This window comes from Chrysemys picta, chromosome 12, assembly GCF_011386835.1.
Source record: "Chrysemys picta bellii isolate R12L10 chromosome 12, ASM1138683v2, whole genome shotgun sequence".
Lineage (NCBI taxonomy): Eukaryota > Metazoa > Chordata > Testudines > Emydidae > Chrysemys > Chrysemys picta.
In genome coordinates, this window is record NC_088802.1 from 18,251,661 (window position 1) to 18,271,388 (window position 19,728).

Consider the following 19,728-nt stretch of genomic DNA (forward strand, 5'->3'; position numbering starts at 1 on the left):
ATACAGCTAATTTCCTCACCAGTTCCAGAATGCTCCCTTTTACAGGCTAACCTCCTTTTAGCCTGGGTCCAGCAATCACTCACACCCCCTGTAGTTACTGTCCTTTGTTTCAGTCTCCTTCAAGTATCCTGGGGGGGGTGGGGGGGGTGGAGAGGCTCCTTCTTTAGCCAGCTGAAGACAAAATGGAGGGGTCTCCCACAGGTTTAAGTAGACTCTCTCTTGTGGGTGGAGACCTCCCTCCTATGCAAAGCCCAGCTCCAAGATGGAGTTTTGGAGTCACCTGGGCAAGTCACATGCCCCTGCATGACTCAGTCTTTGCAGGCCGACACCATTGTCCACATGGCATCTTGCATGTCTCCAGGAAGACTTCTCATGTGGATTGGAGCATTCCAAGATGCATTGTTCCCTAAGTGTCTCCTGATCAGGTACTTAACCTGGCAAATTCCTTCCTAAAGAAGCTGACCAAATGCCTCACAAAGCTTACTTAGAAATCAGGCAAGCATACAGCCCATATTCTTAACCTCGAGTAGAAAATGATATATATGTACAAATAGGATGAATAGATATAGTAGATCATAACCCTTACGGAGATATGTTACATGGCACAGGCAGCACAAAACATATTCCAGTTATGTCATACATACATTTATAAGCACCCCCTCCCCATAAAGCCTTATGGGGTACACTGTCACAGCCTTGTCTACACACGGATTGTACAATGAGAGAGAGAAACTTGCACCCTAGTGTAGACAAACCCTCAGAGACTGTCTCTGGGAGCAGGCCCCATCCCATGAAACCCCCTCATGGACACCACAGCAATTGCTGATGGGCAGAAGAAATGTGAACAGCATAGTTCATATCTCTTTAGCCACCTTCGAATAAATTCAACACCTCTGGAAACGAAGAAGAGAGTCAACACCATGTGTTCAGCCCCCTCTCCACAGAACCCAGCTGAGGAATTTCCTGATTTACATGGCTATAGACAGAACAAGGGACAGAGCGCAGGTTGGATAGCAACATGTCACAGTAAAACCCCAGCTCTCATCAGAGGGACATGATAGTGTAGTCCCTGTTGGTGCTCAGGGGACACAATCAACTAGGGAAGCAAATCCCATGACTTCACCCCAACACCTGCAGCTGGAAATTTCAAAAGGAACAAAGCAGAATGGTCTTTCCTGCTTTATTTACTGTAAATACCTGTCAGAGTGAAAAGGAGTTGAGAAGCAGCTTTAATACCCACAACATTGGAAAACAAACCCACAGGTTTTGCGAACAGTTACTTTTAATGAAACTAAAATGGCAACAAAGTCAAGGAAGTAACATGAAATTAATGAGTGACAGTCGCACCTTCAGTGATGTTTTATAAATCTCTATCCCTTTTCTTCTCCCTTCTCCGTCATACTGTTCATTTTTACTCACCATTTTTCTAGCATTTCCCATCCCTGTTCATTTCTCTGTGTCTTCTACTCTCCTCTGATCCCTGTCACAGATCATTCCCCCTCATGTTCTCCATTCTTTACCTGGAGTTTATCCCTTCCCCTCTTGTTGCCTCTCACTGTTCCGCTCTTCAGAGTCTTTTCCTTTCCTTGTGTTTATATTTAATTTTCATCCTTTCTCCAGGACTCTGTTTATTTTGTTTTGCTTTATCTTTTCCTTGTGTTTTCTCTGTTCCCTCTGGTTCAGCCCAAACATGAGGGCTCAAAACAAATATATAGCGTATCCTGCTTCATCTTCTGATTTTTAAACTCTCCCTGCCCCGTGTGTGTGACAATTACAGTGTTACTGGCTCTCCCGTAGTTACAGAGGATGGTGACTTGGGCCCCTGTGGCAGGAGCTCTGCTGGGAGACCCCAATGAGACCTAATTCCACCGATCTGTACAAAACGCTCCCTGCTGCTGCTGAGCTTCCAGCTTCTCCCCAACCCCCCAAACCCTGATTAATTAATTCTGTGTCCAGGGCCGCGCAAAGAGGGCCCTGCAGCAGCTCTCCACCCCGCCCCCAGCTCACTTCCCCCTCCTCCCCTCCGCTGAATGCTCTGCCCCCCTGCTCCTCCCCCTCCCCTGCTTCCCGCGAATCAAATGTTTGCGGGAAGCATCAAATAGGTAAGCTGGGGTGACGGGGGCACGAGGAGGCGCGGCCCAGTCCGGCCCCCCCAGCCGAGCGGCTCCCTCAGGCGGCCAGCCCCCGCGGCTCCGGCTCCGGCTCGGCTCAGGCCCTGGGGTGCCGGCACCGGTTCTGGCCAAGCGCGCCGGCCCCAGCTGAGCATCCCCAGCCCCAGCGGCTCCGGCCCGGCTCTGGCCCTGGGGCACTGGTCTGGCCGAGCGTGCCGGCCCACTCCCGGCCCTGGCCGAGCAGCTCCGGCCTGGCACCGGCCCTCACCGAGCATCATCGGCCGGTGGCCAAGCACTCCCAGCCTGGTCCCAGCAGCTCCGGCCCGGTTCAGATTGGGCCCCAGTTCTGGCTGAGCGCACCGGCACGGTCGCGGCCCCGGCTGAGCAGCTCCAGTCTGGCCCCGGCCCCGGTTCTGGCCGAGCGCGCTGGCCCAGTCCCGGCCCAGTGGCTCCAGCCTGGCCCCGGCCCTGGCCAAGTGGCGCCGGCCGGCAGCCAAGCACCCCCAGCCCCGGCCCCAGCGGCTCTGGCTCTGGCCCCAGTGGCTCCGGCCTGGACCCAAGCCCCAAGACCCCGGCCGGAGCGCGGCCCGATTCCTGGGGGCGGGGCTTGCCAAAGCCGGCCCTGTCTGTGTCCCTGCCACCCCCACATCTGACTGTGCCCCCCCAGCTGTAAGTTCTGCTCCCTTCCCAGCACCCACGTCTGCCCCTCTGCCCCTCCTTCAACTTCAGGGGTTCTTCCCCCTCCATTCCCTCCCATCCCTGGGGCTGCAGGGAGGGGGAGGAGCTTCCAGGGGTCATAGAGATGAGGAGCCAGAAGCTGGGTGATTGGGAGTCCTCCAGAGTCATAGAGGCTGGGCTGTGTGAGGCTAGAGATGCTAATTTCAGGGTCCCCAGTCTCAGGAACACAGTCGGAGCTGGGATCCTGGCCCCACCCAGAGCCAGGGTCGGATTCTCTCCCCAGGGACGGAGCCCAGCGGGAAAGTGAAGATCGGGGCGTTGTCACCAGCATCGATAAATGTCACCTGCCCCCAATCACAGTCCACACAAACCCAGATCCTGCTGGGGACCTGGCTCAGGGGCAGACGGGTCGGAGGGTAGGTGAGAGCCCATAATTGACCACAGTCCTGCTCCACAGCCCAGATTCCCCCCTCAGGGCTACGGTTGACCCATTCCTTCCTTCCCACAGACTCTCTGGCCACCCCCACAGCCCAGAATTGCCCACCCCCCACCTCCACCTCCCAGCAATGTCTCCCTGAGGTGAATCCCTCACAGCCCAGCACACAGGCCCAAAAGTCAAATCTCTCAGGGTTGTCAGGCAGATCCTGCCGTGTGTCTCCCCGTCTCACACTTTTCCGATCCTCAAACAGGACAAGCTCAGGATGGGCCGTGTCTGGATCCAGAGTCACATTAGCTGGGGAGAGAGAATCAGAGCATTAGGGGCAGAGCTCAGCCCTGGGGGAGGGTTTGATGGTGTCAGTGACAGAATCTGCCCCAGCTGGAGAGTAAATCAGGGAATCTCCTTCCTTCAGGATTTACCCCTCAGCTCAGAGATCTCAGCACAGTGCTGGGGAGAGTCACTCCCCTGTCAGAGACGGGTCAGTGACAGGATCAGCTGGGCCAGGCCTGAGCCAGAGAATCTTTCCTCTCCTGCCCCCACCTCTCCCCGGGGAGGGGACTAGAGACTCTGGGAGCCCCAGCACATGGTACAACTCAGTGAACATTGACAGAGCTCCCCTCCCCCTCCCCACCTTGAATCTCACTGTTTCCCAGCTGCCCCTGTGCTGGACTTCAATAGGGGGCCTCCCCACTGCACTGTGCCTGCTCTAAGCTGTCACAGCTGGGACAGCAACAGGCCACATGGTACCAGGATTGAATATGCCCAGAATTTCACTGCTCAGCAGCAGTAATAGCACAAAAGTACATTAGCATGTAGCAGGGAGGGAGGGGTTTACACAAGGGAAGGGGTTCATGGTGGAATGAGGCAGAAGCTACAACTGTGGGGGGAGCAGGGGTGGATTAGGGTTTTGTGGGGCCCTGGGCCAGAGCAAGTGGGGAACCCTCCCCACATCTTCTCTCTGAAGTCCCCCCGCCCCCTCGTGCTTCTGCTAGGGAAATGGGGTCGGGGCACGGAGGCTTGCCCCACTCTGTCCGCCTGGAGCTCCAGCTGGAGAGTGGAGCAAGCCCCCATGCTCTGACCCCAGTGCGGGGCGGTGGAGCAGGGCAAGCCCGGCAAGTCCCTGAGCCCTGACCCCACTCTCTGGCAGGAGCGTCAGGCAGGCAGAGGGGTCGGGGTGTGGAATCACCCATTTTTCACAGGCCCACCAATTGGCCGGGGCCCCTGAGCACAGGCTCCGTTTGCCCAGTAGCTGATCCGCCACTGGGGGCGGGGGGAGTAGAATAAGTAGCTGGTGGAAAGAGGGAGATGGTCATGCTAGTAATGGGAGGCTTAAGTGACGTCCTGTTTACCAGACAGAGGAGAATGCTGGTGGATGGAGACAGGAGAAAAGAGACAAACTCACAGCTCAGATTACAGGAGCTCCCCAGATATGTATAATGGAGCCAGAAGAGCCCCTGTCTGTGATCAAGGCTCTGTTCCCCTGCTTGAGACTGGAGCAAGGGTTTTAATTAATTTTTTTAAATTAATTAATAATGGAGATATCCTATCTCCTAGAACTGGAAGGGACCTTGAAAGGTCATCAAGTCCAGCCCCCTGCCTTCACTAGCAGGACCAAGTACTGATTTTGCTCCAGCTCCCCACCCAAGTGGCCCCCTCAAGGATTGAGCTCACAACCCTGGGTTTAGCACGCCAATGCTCAAACCACTGAGCTATCCCTCCCTGCTGTGCACAGACACAGTCCCTGCTCACCCCATCAGCATGGGGTCATTGCAGAGCTCCTGGCTTTCTTCAGAGGGGAAAAGATGAAGAAAGAAACAGAGAGAAATTGGAGATCGGCCATCAGCGCAGGGAGATAAAACAAACTCCCCCTGGAGAAGTGGCTGTGGAGGTGCATATCCCACTGGATCTGTACAATGAGTGGCAGCTGCTGTCACAGATCTCTGCAGGGTGCAGTGCACATGCAGGCGGTGGAGGGGCAGGAAGAGTAGATGCAATATGATGTAGATTCATTATGCTAGGGTTACCATATCTATTAAATAAAAAAAGAGGACCCTCCACGGGCCCTGGCCCCACCCAGTTCCCCACCCCAGCCCCGCCCCAACTCCGCCCCTTCCCCGCCCTATCTCCGTCCCCTCCTCCCTCCCACTCCCAGCCACGCGGAAAGGGCTGCCCGAGCGCTACCGGCTTCACGGTTTGCCGGGCAGCCCCCAGACCCTGTGCCCCCGGCCGGCACTTCCCCAGCGCAGCTGGAGCCTGGGAGGGGAAGCGCCCAGCCGGGGGCACAGGGTCTGGAGGCTGCCCGGCAAACCGTGAAGCCGGTAGCGCTTGGGCTTCGGGCATCCCCCATGCCTCCGGACCCTGTGCCCCCAGCCGGGCAGTTCCCCTCCCGGGCTCCGGCGGCACAGGGTCCTGAGGCATGAGGGCTGCCCGAAGCCGGTAGCGCTCGGGCAGCCCGGCTCTTAAACAGAGCCGAAGAGTCGGGGAGGAACAGAGCCGCCGCGGCTGGAGGCTCTGCTCCTCCCCTGACTCTTCGGCTCTGTTTAAGAGCCGGGCTGCCCCAGCGCTACCGGCTTCGGGCAGCCCCCATGCCTCCAGACCCTGCGCCCCTGGCCGGGCACTTCCCCTCCCGGGCTCCGGCGGCGCAGGGTCCGGAGGTATGGGGGCTCCCCAAAGCCCGTAGCACTCGGCTCTTAAACAGAGCCGAAGAGTCGGGGAGGAGCAGAGCCGCCATTTTCCCGGACATGTTCGGCTTTTTGGCAATTCCCCCCGGACGGGGGTTTGAGTGCCAAAAAGCCGGACATGTCCGGGAAAAAGAGGACGTATGGTAACCCTACATTATGCTGTGGTAGGACATAGGCACAAACCCCGTTTCACCTTGTGATGTGCCGTGAAATGCAGGGTGCTGGGGAGGTCTGCCCTGAACTATCACATCCACTCCCACATTCAAGGAAAAAGAGGCACATTGCCTCATGGGAACTGATATGTGGACATTGATAAAATATTATCTTTAATTACCTTCTTCTATAGGTGCCACAGCTCTTCTCCACCCTAAAAACAACGACAAAATTAGAGATGAGAGCTGATCTGAACAAGTATTGCATGATTCAATATTGTACAAACTAATACACCGAGGGAAAAAGAAAGTTTTAAGTTCATCAGAACCTCCACTGGGTTCCATGTGTACCTCTCCCAGGGTGGATCTTCACTGCAGAGTTAGCCCAGGATCTTACCTGGCTGTTGTCCCAATCTGTTTATTGTGCAAGCACAAATACTCTGACTGAAGTTTGGTGGTGCTTTACGCCCAGGCTGGCTGGCAAGACTTTGAGTATAGGCTGTAGCCCAGGTACCACTTTAATTCATGTTGGTTACCTGCTCACTTTGCAATGTGGAGGGAGGTTAACCATCGCAGGAGCTGATAGTCCTCCAGTGCCTTCCCACAATTCCTCTTGGGCCGTATTTTCTTGGCCACTACCTACTTTACTACTGTATTGTTTATCAATTTTTCAAATTATCTTTTGGTGTGAAATTAATCCAATTAAGTCTTTCCCCAAATTTTATAAAGTTACATTAAAAAACAACCACCTCCACCCTCCAAAAGAATTATAATAATAAAAAGCAAACAAAAAAGGTTTACTATGGCAACAGTTTTAAAAATTAAATTTAAAAGCAAACAACTCCACCACAATTAAACAAATTCCCCATGAGAGTCCAAAATGGTACAAAAAGTTTCTTTTCCAAGGAAGTATAATGACACTTACTTAATTCGTTATCTCGTTTGTCTAAAAATTAAAGAGAAACAAATATATATTTTGTTAGGCATTTCCCTTTTCTTATTTTTTATTTCTCTTTATCATCAATATGACTGTGAAGGCTGAGAGAAATCAACCTCCTCTTCAGGATGTCAGACAAGAGGATCCAGTGGTACCTTCTGATCTTAAATTCTGTGACTTCATGACTCTATTGCTTATCAGTTTTTCAAACTAGCTTTTGGTGTGAAATCTATCCAGTTTAGCACTTCCCCACATTTTACAGAATTACTGTTATACTTCCAAAAAAGAATAATAATAAAAAGCAAGAAAACAAACAACAAGAGGTTTCATATTGCAACAAAATTGTAAAAGTTAAATTTAAAAGTGAACAACTCCACAACAATTAAACCAGCTCCCACATGAGGATCCCATTAGGTACAAAATATTTCCTGTCAGAGGAAGGATAATGACACTTACCAATTTCTATATGTAGTTTGCCTAAAAATTAAACAGAAATACACATATTGTTTGTTTGGAGTTTCCCTTTTCTTATGTTTTATTTCTCTTTATCATCACTACAACAGTTAAGATGGAGAGATTAAAATGTAGGGAAAGACAAAATTAGATAAATTTCCCATGAAAAGCTAATTTGAGAAATTGATAAGCAATACAGTAATAGAGTCTGGTCTGAAACTCTGTGACTCTATTGCTTATCAGTTTTTCAAATAAGCTTTTGGTGGGAATAGTCATTCACTTTAGTCTTTCCCACATTTTATAAAATTACAATACAAAACAAAGCCCTATACACCATCCCAAAAGATGATGATAAAAATAAGGAAAAAGCATGCTAGCAAAGAAATGAAAAAAGGTTTCCTATTGCAACAGTTTTAAAAGTTAAATTAAAAAGAAAACAACTCTACCACAATTAAACAATTTAATTGTCGTAGTGTTGTTTTAAGATCCCTGTGGCGGGGAAAACACCACAGCGGCCCAATACTGTAGCATTTAATTTCAGAAAGGGGAACTACATAAAAATGAGGAGGTTAGTTAAACAGAAATTAAAAGGTACAGCACCAAAAGTAATATCCCTGCAAGCTGCATGGAAACTTTTTAAAGACACCATAATAGAGGGTCAATTCAAATATTTACCCCAAATTAAAAAACATAGTAAGAGAACCAACAAAGAGCCAGTGTGGCTAAACAACATAGCGAAGCAGTGAGAGGCAAAAAGGCATGCTTTAAAAACTGGAAGTTAAATCCTAGTGAGGAAAATAGAAAGGAGCATAACCCCAGGCAAGTGAAGTGTAAAAATATAATTAGGAAGGCCAAAAAGGAATTTGAAGAACAGCTAGCCAAAGACTCAAAAAGTAATCATTCTTTTTTAAGTACATCAGAAGCAGGAAGCCTGCTAAATAACCAGTGGGCCACTGGACGATTGAGATGATAAAGGAGCACTCAAGGAGGATAAGGCCATTGTGGAGAAACAACATGAATTCTTTGCATTGGTCTTCGTGGCTGAGGATATGAGTGAAATTCCCAAACCTGAGCCATTCTTTTTTGGTGACAAATCTGAGGAACTGTCCCACACTGAGGTATCATTAGAGGAGGTTTTGGAACAAATTCATAAACTAAACAGTAATAAGTCATGAGGACCAGATGGTATTCACCTAAGAGTTCTGATGAAACTCAAATTGCAGGACTATTAAATGTGGTCTGTAACCTATCATTTAAATCAGCTTCTGTACCAAATGACTGGAGGATAACTAATGTGACGCTAATTTTGGAAAAGGGCTCCAGAGGGGTCCGTGGCAATTACAGGCCAGTAAGCCTGACTTCAGTACCGGGCAAACTGGTTAAAACTATAGTAAAGAACAAAATTGTCAGACACATAGACAAACATAATTTGTTGGGGAAGAGTCAACAAAGTTTTTGTAAAGGGAAATCATGCCGCACCAATCTACTAGAATTCTTTGAGGGGTTAAACAAGCCTGTGGACAATGGGGATTCAGTGGATATAGTATATTTAGATTTTCAGAAAGCCTTTGACAAGGTCCCTCACCAAAGCCTCTTAAGCAAAGTACACTGTCATGGAATAAGAGGGAAGGTCCTCTCATCGATTGGTAACTGGTTAAAAGATAGGAAACAAAGGGTAGGAATAAATAGTCAGTTTTCAGAATGAAGAGAGGTAAATAGTGGTGTCCTCCTGGGGTCTGTACTGAGACTAGTCCTGTTCAACATATTCATAAATGATCTGGAAAAAGGAGTAAACAGTGAGGTGGCAAAATCTGCAGATGACACAAAACCACTCAAGATAGTTAAGTCCCAGGCAGACTACAAAGAGCTACAAAAGGATCTCTCAAAATTGGGTGACTGGGCAACAAATGACAGATGAAATTCAGTGTTGATAAATGCAAAGTAATCACATTGGAAAACATAATCCCAACTATACATATAAAATGATGGGGTCCAAATTAGCTGTTACCACTCAAGAAACAGATCTTGGAGTCATTCTGGATAGTTCTTTGAAAACATCCACTCAATGTGAAGCAGCAGTCAAAAAAGCAAACAGAACATTGGGAATCATTTGGAAAGGGATAGAAAAGATAAGACAGAAAATATCATACTGCATCTATATAAATCCATGGTATGCCCACATCTTGAATACTGTGTGCAGATGTGGTCACCCCATCTCAAAAATATATATATATTGGAATTGGAAAAGATTCAGAAAAGGGCAACAAAAATGATTAGGGATATGGAACGGCTACCATATGAGGAGAGATTAATAAGACTGGGACTTTTCAGCGTGTAAAAGAGATGACTAAGGGGAGGATATGATAGAGGTCTATAAAATCATGACTGGTGTGGAGAAAGTAAATGAGGAAGTACTATTTACTCCTTCTCATAACACAAGAACTGGGGTTGCCAAATGAAATTAATGGGCAGCAGGTTTAAAGCAAACAAAAGGAAGTATTTTTTTACACATCGCACAGTCAGCCTGTGGAACTTCTTGCCAGAGGATGTTGTGAAGGCCAAGACTATAGCAGGGTTCAAAAAAGAACTAGATAAATACATTGAGGATAGGTCCATCAATAGGTATTAGCCAGGATGGGCAGGGATGGTGTCTCTAGCGTCTGTTTGCCGGAAGCTGGGAATGGGCGACAGGGGATGGATCACTTGATGATTACCTGTTCTGTTCATTCCCTCTGGGGCACTTGGCATTGGCCACTGTCAGAAGACAGGATACTGGGCTAGATGGACCTTTAGTCTGACCCAGTGTGGCCGTTCTTATGTTCTTATCAATACGAAAATTAAGGCTGAGCAATTATTATTTCTATTCAATCACCTTTTAAGGAGGTCACACTAGAGCAGAGGTTCCCAAAGTGGGCGATACTGCCCCCTGGGGGGCGCTGGAACAATCCAGGGGGGCAGTAGTAGCCTCGGGTGCAATTGGGGGGCATTGAATAAAAATAAGGGGGCGGTGGAAGCATAAAGAAAGAAGAGAATATAAGAAAATTTTGAAAAACCGTTCGGACATGTTTCATCTGTTGTGTAACAGAGTTAAAGCTGTAGTGATTACTTTATTTTCCAAATAAATTCACAAATTATAACCGATCGGGTGTCAAGTCCGCCAACAGCTCTTAACAAGCAAGTGTTCGCAGGCGAGCGTGTCACTCATTGTCGGGAAGTCCAGCATTCATCGGCAGGTATATGTACGTGTAATGACTTGTTTACAATATGATACTATAAATAGGCGACGTATGAAATCTAATTGAGATTGTTTCTGAATTGTGTAAAAAGCAGTTAACAGTAGTGCAATAAGTATTTAAAAATTATTTATATTCGATACCTTCAATCTTTACGGATCACATACAAAGCAAATTGTACTATTGTTGTTTCAATAAAACAGCAATTTACACGTGAGTATTTTTATACATTTTCTTACATATCTACCGTACGTTTCTGTGTCTCTAGTGCTTACTAATAATAAAATCGTAGCAGGCTTGTGTCAGTACAGTACTATTTGAAGTGTACAGTCAATATATTTGTCATATTTTTATTACAATATTAACGAAAACAGGGAATGAAATCATAAAAAAACTGTTAACTATTAACATTTATTTATATCTATCGAATCATCTGTGTTAATTGGTAAATAAGGCGTGTGTTAATAAGGAACAATTATTTAAATAAGGGCAAACTAAATTAAAACTATTAACTGATTTTTAGTTGCATATTGATTATTTTTAAATTAATTATTTCTTGATAAATTTAGTATGATATTTGACAATTTAATATCAAATACATATATCTAATCATAGAATCATAGAATCATAGAATATCAGGGTTGGAAGGGACCTCAAGAGGTCATCTAGTCCAACCCCATGCTCAAAGCAGGACCAATTCCCAACTAAATCATCCCAGCCAGGGCTTTGTCAAGCCGGGCCTTAATGCTGAGCAAAGAACAAAACCCAGTTTATTAGTTTCATTAGTATTTTAGTTTGGTTGTCTTTTGCCATCTTACGCAAAAACCACTGTATACCTGATGTCGTGGGCGATATTCTAATAATACATCTTTCTTTATTATATTGTAGGACATAGGTAGAAATATAGATACATAAAAGAATGCAAATTTGTCACTGCATCTTTCTGTTTGTTAGCTTAAAAAAGGTAGATTTCCAGGGGGGCGGTGAGTAATTTTTTTTCTGAAAAGGGGGGCGCTGAGTAATTTTTTTTTTCTGAAAAGGGGGTGGTAGGCCAAATAAGTTTGGGAACCTCTGCACTAGAGGATCCGGTTATCTCTTCTGTTCTTAAACTCTGTGACTCTATGACTCTATTGCTTATCAATTTTTCACATTAGCTTTTGCTGTGGAATTCATCCAGTTTAGTCTTTCCCCACATTTATTAAAGTTACATTACAAAATGAAGGCCTATATACACCAAAAAGGATGATAGCAATAATAAAAAAGCAAGCAAACAAAAGATTTCATATTGCAACAATTTAAAAAGTTACATTTGAAAACCAACACCTCCACCACAATTAAACAAACTCCCACATGAGGATCCAAATTGATTCAAAAAGTTTCTTATGAGAGGAAGGCAATGACACTTACTTATTTCTTTATCTCGTTCATCTAAAAAGTAAAAGAGAAATAAATATATATTTTTGTTAGGCATTTCCATTTTCTCATGTTTTATTTCTATTTTTCACCAGTACAACAGTGAAGGCTGAGAGAAATCAACCTCTTCAGGACATCAGAGAAGAGAGGAACCAGTGGTCCCTTCTGATCTTAAACTCTGTGACTCTATTGCTTATAGATTCATAGATTCATAGATTATAGGACTGGAAGGGACCTCGAGAGGTCATCGAGTCCAGTCCCCTGCCCGCATGGCAGGACCAAATACTGTCTAGACCATCCCTGATAGACATTTATCTAACCTACTCTTAAATATCTCCAGAGACGGAGATTCCACAACCTCCCTAGGCTATTTGTTCCAGTGTTTAACCACCCTGACAGTTAGGAACTTTTTCCTAATGTCCAACCTAGACCTCCCTTGCTGCAGTTTAAACCCATTGTTTCTGGTTCTATCCTTAGAGGCTAAGGTGAACAAGTTCTCTCCCTCCTCCTTATGACACCCTTTTAGATACCTGAAAACTGCTATCATGTCCCCTCTCAGTCTTCTCTTTTCCAAACTAAACAAACCCAGTTCTTTCAGCCTTCCTTCATAGGTCATGTTCTCAAGACCTTTAATCATTCTTGTTGCTCTTCTTTGGACCCTTTCCAATTTCTCCACATCTTTTTTAAAATGCGGCGCCCAGAACTGGACACAATACTCCAGCTGAGGCCTAACCAGAGCAGAGTAGAGCGGAAGAATGACTTCTCGTGTCTTGCTCACAACACACCTGTTAATGCATCCCAGAATCATGTTTGCTTTTTTTGCAACAGCATCACACTGTTGACTCATATTTAGCTTGTGGTCCACTATAACCCCTAGATCCCTTTCTGCCGTACTCCTTCCTAGACAGTCTTTTCCCATTCTGTATGTGTGAAATTGATTTTTCCTTCCTAAGTGGAGCACTTTGCATTTGTCTTTGTTAAACTTCATCCTGTTTAACTCAGACCATTTCTCCAATTTGTCCAGATCATTTTGAATTATGACCCTGTCCTCCAAAGTAGTTGCAATCCCTCCCAGTTTGGTATCATCCGCAAACTTAATAAGCGTACTTTCTATGCCAATATCTAAGTCGTTGATGAAGATATTGAACAGAGCCGGTCCCAAAACAGACCCCTGCGGTACCCCACTCGTTACGCCTTTCCAGCAGGATTGGGAACCATTAATAACAACTCTCTGAGTACGGTTATCCAGCCAGTTATGCACCCACCTTATAGTAGCCCCATCTAATTTGTATTTGCCTAGTTTATCGATAAGAATATCATGCGAGACCGTATCAAATGCCTTACTAAAGTCTAGGTATACCACATCCACCGCTTCACCCTTATCCACAAGGCTCGTTATCCTATCAAAGAAAGCTATCAGATTGGTTTGACATGATTTGTTCTTCACAAATCCATGCTGGCTGTTCCCTATCACCTTACCACCTTCCAAGTGTTTGCAGATGATTTCCTTAATTACTTGCTCCATTATCTTCCCTGGCACAGAAGTTAAACTAACTGGTCTGTAGTTACCTGGGTTGTTTTTATTTCCCTTTTTATAGATGGGCACTATATTTGCCCTTTTCCAGTCTTCTGGAATCTCTCCCGTCTCCCATGACTTTCCAAAGATAATAGCTAGAGGCTCAGATACCTCCTCTATTAGCTCCTTGAGTATTCTAGGATGCATTTCATCAGGCCCGGGTGACTTGCAGGCATCTAACTTTTCTAAGTGATTTTTAACTTGTTCTTTTTTTTTATTTTATCCGCTAAACCTACCCCCTTCCCATTAGTATTCACTATGTTAGGCATTCCTTCAGACTTCTCGGTGAAGACCGAAACAAAGAAGTCATTAAGCATCTCTGCCATTTCCAAGTTTCCTGTTACTGTTTCTCCCTCTTCACTAAGCAGTGTGCCTACCCTGTCTTCGGTCTTCCTCTTGCTTCTAATGTATTGATAAAAAGTCTTCTTGTTTCCTTTTATTCCCGTAGCTAGTTTGAGCTCATTTTGTGCCTTTGCCTTTCTAATCTTGCCCCTGCATTCCTGTGTTGTTTGCCTATATTCATCCTTTGTAATCTGTCCTAGTTTCCATTTTTTATATGACGCCTTTTTATTTTTTAGATCGTGCAAGATCTCGTGGTTAAGCCAAGGTGGTCTTTTGCCACATTTTCTATCTTTCCTAACCAGCGGAATAGCTTGCTTTTGGGCCCTTAATAGTGTCCCTTTGAAAAACTGCCAACTCTCCTCAGTTGTTTTTCCCCTCAGTCTTGATTCCCATCGGACCTTATCTATCAGCTCTCTGAGCTTCCCAAAAATCTGCCTTCCTGAAATCCATTGTCTCTATTTTGCTGTTCTCCCTTCTACCCTTCCTTAGAATTGCAAACTCTATGATTTCATGATCACTTTCACCCAGGCTGCCTTCTACTTTCACATTCTCAACGAGTTCCTCCCTATTTGTTAAAATCAAGTCTAGAACAGCTTCCCCCCTAGTAGCTTTTTCAACCTTCTGAAAAACCTTATTAGTTTTTCAAATTACATTTTGGTGTGAAATCTATGCAATTTAGTGTTTCCCCACATTTTATCAAGTTACTGTAATCCCCCAACCAAAACCATAATAATGAAAAAAGCAAACACACAAACAAACAAAAACAGGTTAAATATTACCCCAGAATTGTAAAAGTTTAGTTCAAAAGCAAACAACTCCACAAGAATTAAACAAACTCCCCCATCAGGATCCAATTTCATACAAAAAAGAAATTTTGTCCGAGGAAGGATAATGACACTTACCAATTTCTATATCTCGTTTGCCTAAAAATTAAACAGAAATATACATATTTTTGTTGTTTTCCTTTTCTTATATTTTATTTCTCATTATCATCAATACGATAATTAAGGCTTAGGAACTCTTTCTGTTCAGTTTCCTCTTAAGGAGATCAGACTGGTGATCTGGTCATCCCTTCTGGTTGTAAACACTGTGATTCTATTAGAATCATAGGACTGAAAGTCTAATCCCCTGCACTTGTGGACAGACCAAGTATTATCTAGACCACCCCTGACAAGTGTTTGTCTAACCTGCTCTTAAAAATCTCCAAAGATGGAGATTCCACATAGTCCAATTTATTCCATTGCTTAACTGCCCTGCCTGTTAGGAAGTTTTTCCTAATGGCCAACCTAAACCGCCCTTGTTGCAATTTAAGCCCATTGCTTCTTGTCCTACCCTCAGCGCTTAATGAGAACAATTTTTCTCTCTCCTCCTTGTAACAACCTTTCATATACTTGAAAACTGTTATTATGTCCCCCCTCAGCCTTCTCTTCTCAAGACTAAACAAATGCAATTACTCTATTGCTTACCATTTAATCAAATTAGCTTTTTGTGTGAAATTTATCCTGGTTAGTTTTTCCCCACATTTTATAAAGTGATATTCCCCCCAGTGAGAATAATCATAAAAAACAAGTAAGCAAACAAACAAAAACTGGTTTAATAATGCAAAAATAAATAAATAAAAAGGGTACATTTAAAAGGAAACAACTCCACACCAATTAAACAATCTGCCTGTGATGGGATACATCAGTTTAAAACCATGCCCTTTGGACTTCATGGGGACACTGCCACTTTCCAGTGGCTGATGGACAGAGTGTTATGGTCACATGGATCCTATGTGGCCACCTACATTGACGATATCATCATCTACAGTGAGATCTTGGCCGAATATATGAAACACGTTACTGCGGTATTTTGGGCTCTCAAAGAGGCAGGTTTGATGGCCAACCCCACCAAGTGTCAGCTGGCCACCCAAAAAGGTTGGGGCTGATGGTTTGGTTGCCTTTTCTTTTTCTTTTCACCATATCTTGACTTGAAGCTGGGGAAGACCAGCAGCTGGTAGGAAGTGACCCAAGGAGGGTTATTCAGAGGATATCTTTCAAGGCCAGACACTGTTGATCTTCCTAGGGTACTGGGTCAGAGCCTGATGTAGTGGGTGGGCCCAGGCTCCCCTATCGCTGCCTACCTCACTGCACCTCTGATTAAAAGAGGGCCAGGCCTGCAAGACCTGCCCACTGGGAGGCGGCACTAAGTGTGCTAACCACTAAGCCATCTAATCCACCGATGCATAAGTGCCGACTCTTTGGGTGCTCCAGGGATCAAGCACGCACAGGAAAACAATAGGGGGTGCTCAGCACCCACCAGCTGGCCGCCAATCAGCTATTTGGGGGTGGGCCCAGGGGCTGGCTCAGCACCCAGGGACTGTGGCACCACCTGTATTTCACCCCTTCCATCCCCCGCTCTGCCTCTTCCCCCAAAGCCCCACCACACTCTCCTCTATGCCCCCTGGAGCAAATGGCAGGTGAGAAAAGCTTTGGGGAAGGGGTGGAGAGGAGTGAGCAGTGGGCAGGGGGCCCTCGGAGGAGTGGGCAGAGAGGAGTGGGTGGGAGGCACTCAGGGGAGGGAACCTTGACGGAGGGACAGAGTGGGAGCAGGGCCTCAGGGGAGAGGGCAGAGTGGGGATGGAGCACCCACTGGCAAAAAGTAAAGTGAGAGCCTGTGTGTGTGAGGGGGTAACAAACACCACACTGGGAATGACAGGATGAAACAACAGTACTGGTTTCAGGTAACCCCACCTCTCCTGCCCTGCAGATCATGCTCCAACTGGAGAAACGACTGAAAAGACAGCAACTCAGCTCAGAAGGGACAGGCATGGGAGGAGGACAGACCTACCCAGAAGGTTACTGACAAGGGGACCGGAGCAGCCTCCCCGAGGGACTGACTGCATGCTTAGGCCCAGCTGGGACTGATGGTTTGGTGCCTTTTCTTTTTCTTTTCACCATATCTTGGACTTGAAGCTGGGGAAGACCAGCAGCCAGTAGGAAGTGACCCAAGGAGGGTTAATTGGAGGATACCTTTGGAGGCCAGACACTGTTGACCCTCCTAGGGTCAGAGCCCGGTGTAGTGGGTGGGCCCAGGCTCCCCTATCACTGCCTACCTCACTGTATCTCTGATTAAAAGAGGGCCAGGCCTGCAAGACCTGCCCACTGGGAGGTGGCACTAAGGCCTGGTCCACACTAACCCCCCACTTCGAACTAAGGTACGCAAATTCAGCTACGTTAATAACCACCGATGCATAGGTGCCGACTCTTTGGGTGTAGCTGAATTCGAAGTACCTTAGTTCGAACTTACCGCAGGTCCAGACGCGGCAGGCAGGCTCCCCCGTCGATGCCGCGTACTCCTCTCGCTGAGCTCGAGTACCAGCGTCGACGGCGAGCACTTCCGGGATCGATCCCAGAAAATCGATTGCTTACGGCCGGACCAGGAAGTAAGTGTAGACCTGCCCTAAGTGTATGAACCACTAGGCCACCTAATCCACTGATGCATAGGCGCTCACTCTGTGGGTGCTCCACGGCTCAAGCACTCATGGAAAAGCAATAGGGGTGCTCAGCACCCACCAGCTGGCCACCGATCAGCTATCTGGGGGTGGGCCCAGGGCCTGGCTCAGCAACCAGGGACTGTGGCACCACCTGTACTTCACCCCTTCCTTCCCCCGCTCAGCCTCTTCCCCGAAAGCCCCCACCACTCGCTCCTCTCTGCCCCCTGGAGCAAGGGGCTGGTGAGGGGAGCTTGGGAGAGGGGGTGGACAGGAGTGAGTGGCGGGCAGGGTGCCCTCGGAGAAGTGGACCTGGAAATGGAAATGGAGGCAAAACACTTGGAGACAGAGGCGAATCGCTTGAAAACGGAGTTAGAGCTAAAGCGCTTAGAGCTAAAAGGGTCTAAACTGGGTCTACTAAATAATCCTAACAGTCCTTCTCCAGATACCACTCCTCATTACAAAAAATTCCTCACCTACAAGGTAGGCAATAATACAAAGTCCTTCTTAAAAATTTTTGAAAGGGCCTGCCTTGAGTACAGCATCTCTACAGACCAGTATATGGTGGAGCTGAGGCCGCAGCTCAGTGAACCCTTAGCAAAGGTGGCAGCTAAAATGTATAAAGAACACATGAACAACTACAAACCTTTTTTTAAAAAGGCCAGAATTAGAATGGGACTAACACCCGAGCATTCCCATTGGCGGTTCAGAACCCTATAGTGAAAACCAGACGTGGCATTTTCCCGACACACCTACCACATTGTAAAAAATTGGGGTGCCTGGATATCAGGAGCAAGTTAACATCTTAACTTAATCTCTGAAAAATCTGTCTCTCCTAATGCAAATAAAGCAGTTCTTAGAGGGTGTTCCTAAGAAAATAAAAAAAATACATCCTAAATGGGAAGCCCAACACTGTAATCACGGCGGAGGAGATCGGAACCAAATTGTCAGAGGTGGCGAAAAAGAAAAAAGCTAGTAGCAGTTGGAGCGAATATCAGAAGGGGCAACCCGAGGCAACACCCTGCCACTGGGGGCAGCCCAAGGCCCCAAATACACCCCCCCAAAAAATCCAAAAACCTTATCGTCCCACCACACCAGTCTCCTGCAACCCACCTCGCCTCAGTAACCAGTCAGCTGGGCAATGTTTTAAAAATAACAAGCTTGGGGCATGTAAAGGCCAACTGCCCCAAAAACCCCAACAAGTTGCAGTTCATTACACCGGAATCACACCAGAGGTCCTCAGGCCCAGATGCCTCTCAAATACCCTTAGAGCGAAGGGAAACTGTAAGTGGGCAGGAAGAAGGTTATCGCGTGAAGGGACACTGAAGCACAGGTGTCAGCTATCCACCAATCCTTAGTGAACCCCAAATTCATCAACCCAGAAGACCAAGTAACAATTCAACCCTTCAGGTCAAACTCTTTAAACTTGCCTACTGCCAAGATGCCTGTCCAGTACAAGGGCTGGTCAGGAATGTGGACTTTTGCAGTCTATTACACTTATCCCATTCCCATGCTGCTGGGGGAAGATTTGGCCAACCATGTGAAGCTAGCCAAAAGGGTGGGAATGGTCACCCACAGCCAGGCTAAGCAAGCCTCCACACCTATCCCTGTTCCTGATCCTTCTACAAGAGCCCCGTATGTGGTACCAAACCCCCAAACTAAGGTGGTAGAACCAGATCTCATGTCAACAAGTGCAACAGCAGTAGTGAATCCAGTCCCAGAAACCCAACTAAAACCAGTCCCAAAACCGTACCGGGTGGAGCAACCAGCACTAAAACCATTGCCAGCACTGAATCCAGTGCTTGCAACCACGTCTGCAACTCCAACGCCAAAGGACACCACTGAGCCAGCACTGGCAGCAGCAGCTAAACCTGCGCAAGAGGCTCAGCTGGAGCCTGAAATCCAACATAGTGCACCAGCAGAAAGCGGTTCACAGTCAACGAAAACAACCCCATCATCTACATCACTTCCAGAGGGACTAAGCCCAAGTCCACAATCCAGTGAGAAACTGATGTTTCCAGCATCAAGGAAACAGTTCCAGGCCGAGCAGAAAGCAAATAAAAGCCTCCAGAAAGTTTGAACGGCGGCACAAAGCAACCCACTGCCTCTCAGCTCTTCTAATCAATCCCAGTTTATTGTAAAAAAAGACTTTTATACAAAAAAAACTCTTTCTGGTGGGCACCAGAAGGACTGGCATCCTCAAAAACAGTTGGTAGTTGCAACTAAGTACCGGGTAAACCT

General features: G+C 46.7%; 2 protein-coding genes across 2 annotated transcripts in view; both read right to left on the bottom strand.

The window, feature by feature from the left end:
• Positions 1–2,884: 2,884 nt before the first annotated feature.
• On the bottom strand, positions 2,885–10,656 carry LOC135974859 (butyrophilin subfamily 1 member A1-like). Its single transcript, XM_065563898.1, has 5 exons — positions 10,614–10,656; positions 7,455–7,475; positions 6,987–7,007; positions 6,244–6,276; positions 2,885–3,522 (listed from the first exon to the last, which is right to left on the bottom strand). Exons 1-5 carry the CDS (start codon positions 10,654–10,656, stop codon positions 3,008–3,010), a joined length of 633 nt encoding a protein of 210 aa, XP_065419970.1. The 3' UTR covers positions 2,885–3,007.
• Positions 10,353–19,728, bottom strand: part of LOC135975017 (zinc finger protein RFP-like) — a 29,722-nt gene continuing 20,346 nt past the window's right edge. The window contains exon 7 of the mRNA XM_065565053.1: positions 10,353–12,112. Within this exon, the coding sequence (XP_065421125.1) occupies positions 11,988–12,112 (125 nt within the window). The 3' untranslated portion in view covers positions 10,353–11,987. The remainder of the gene's footprint in view (positions 12,113–19,728) is intronic.

What these genes read in the sequence shown, in the direction of transcription:
- LOC135974859 (XM_065563898.1), bottom strand. Translation starts at nt 10,656, where the DNA reads ATGAGTGACACGCTCGCCTGCGAACACTTGCTTGTTAAGAGCT. An exon ending in CAAACTACATATAGAAATTG is followed by an intron (nt 7,008 to 7,454) that starts GTAAGTGTCATT and finishes TTTAATTTTTAG; the next exon opens with ACAAACGAGATAACGAATTA. An exon ending in TGTGGCACCTATAGAAGAAG is followed by an intron (nt 3,523 to 6,243) that starts GTAATTAAAGAT and finishes CTCTCTCCCCAG; the next exon opens with CTAATGTGACTCTGGATCCA.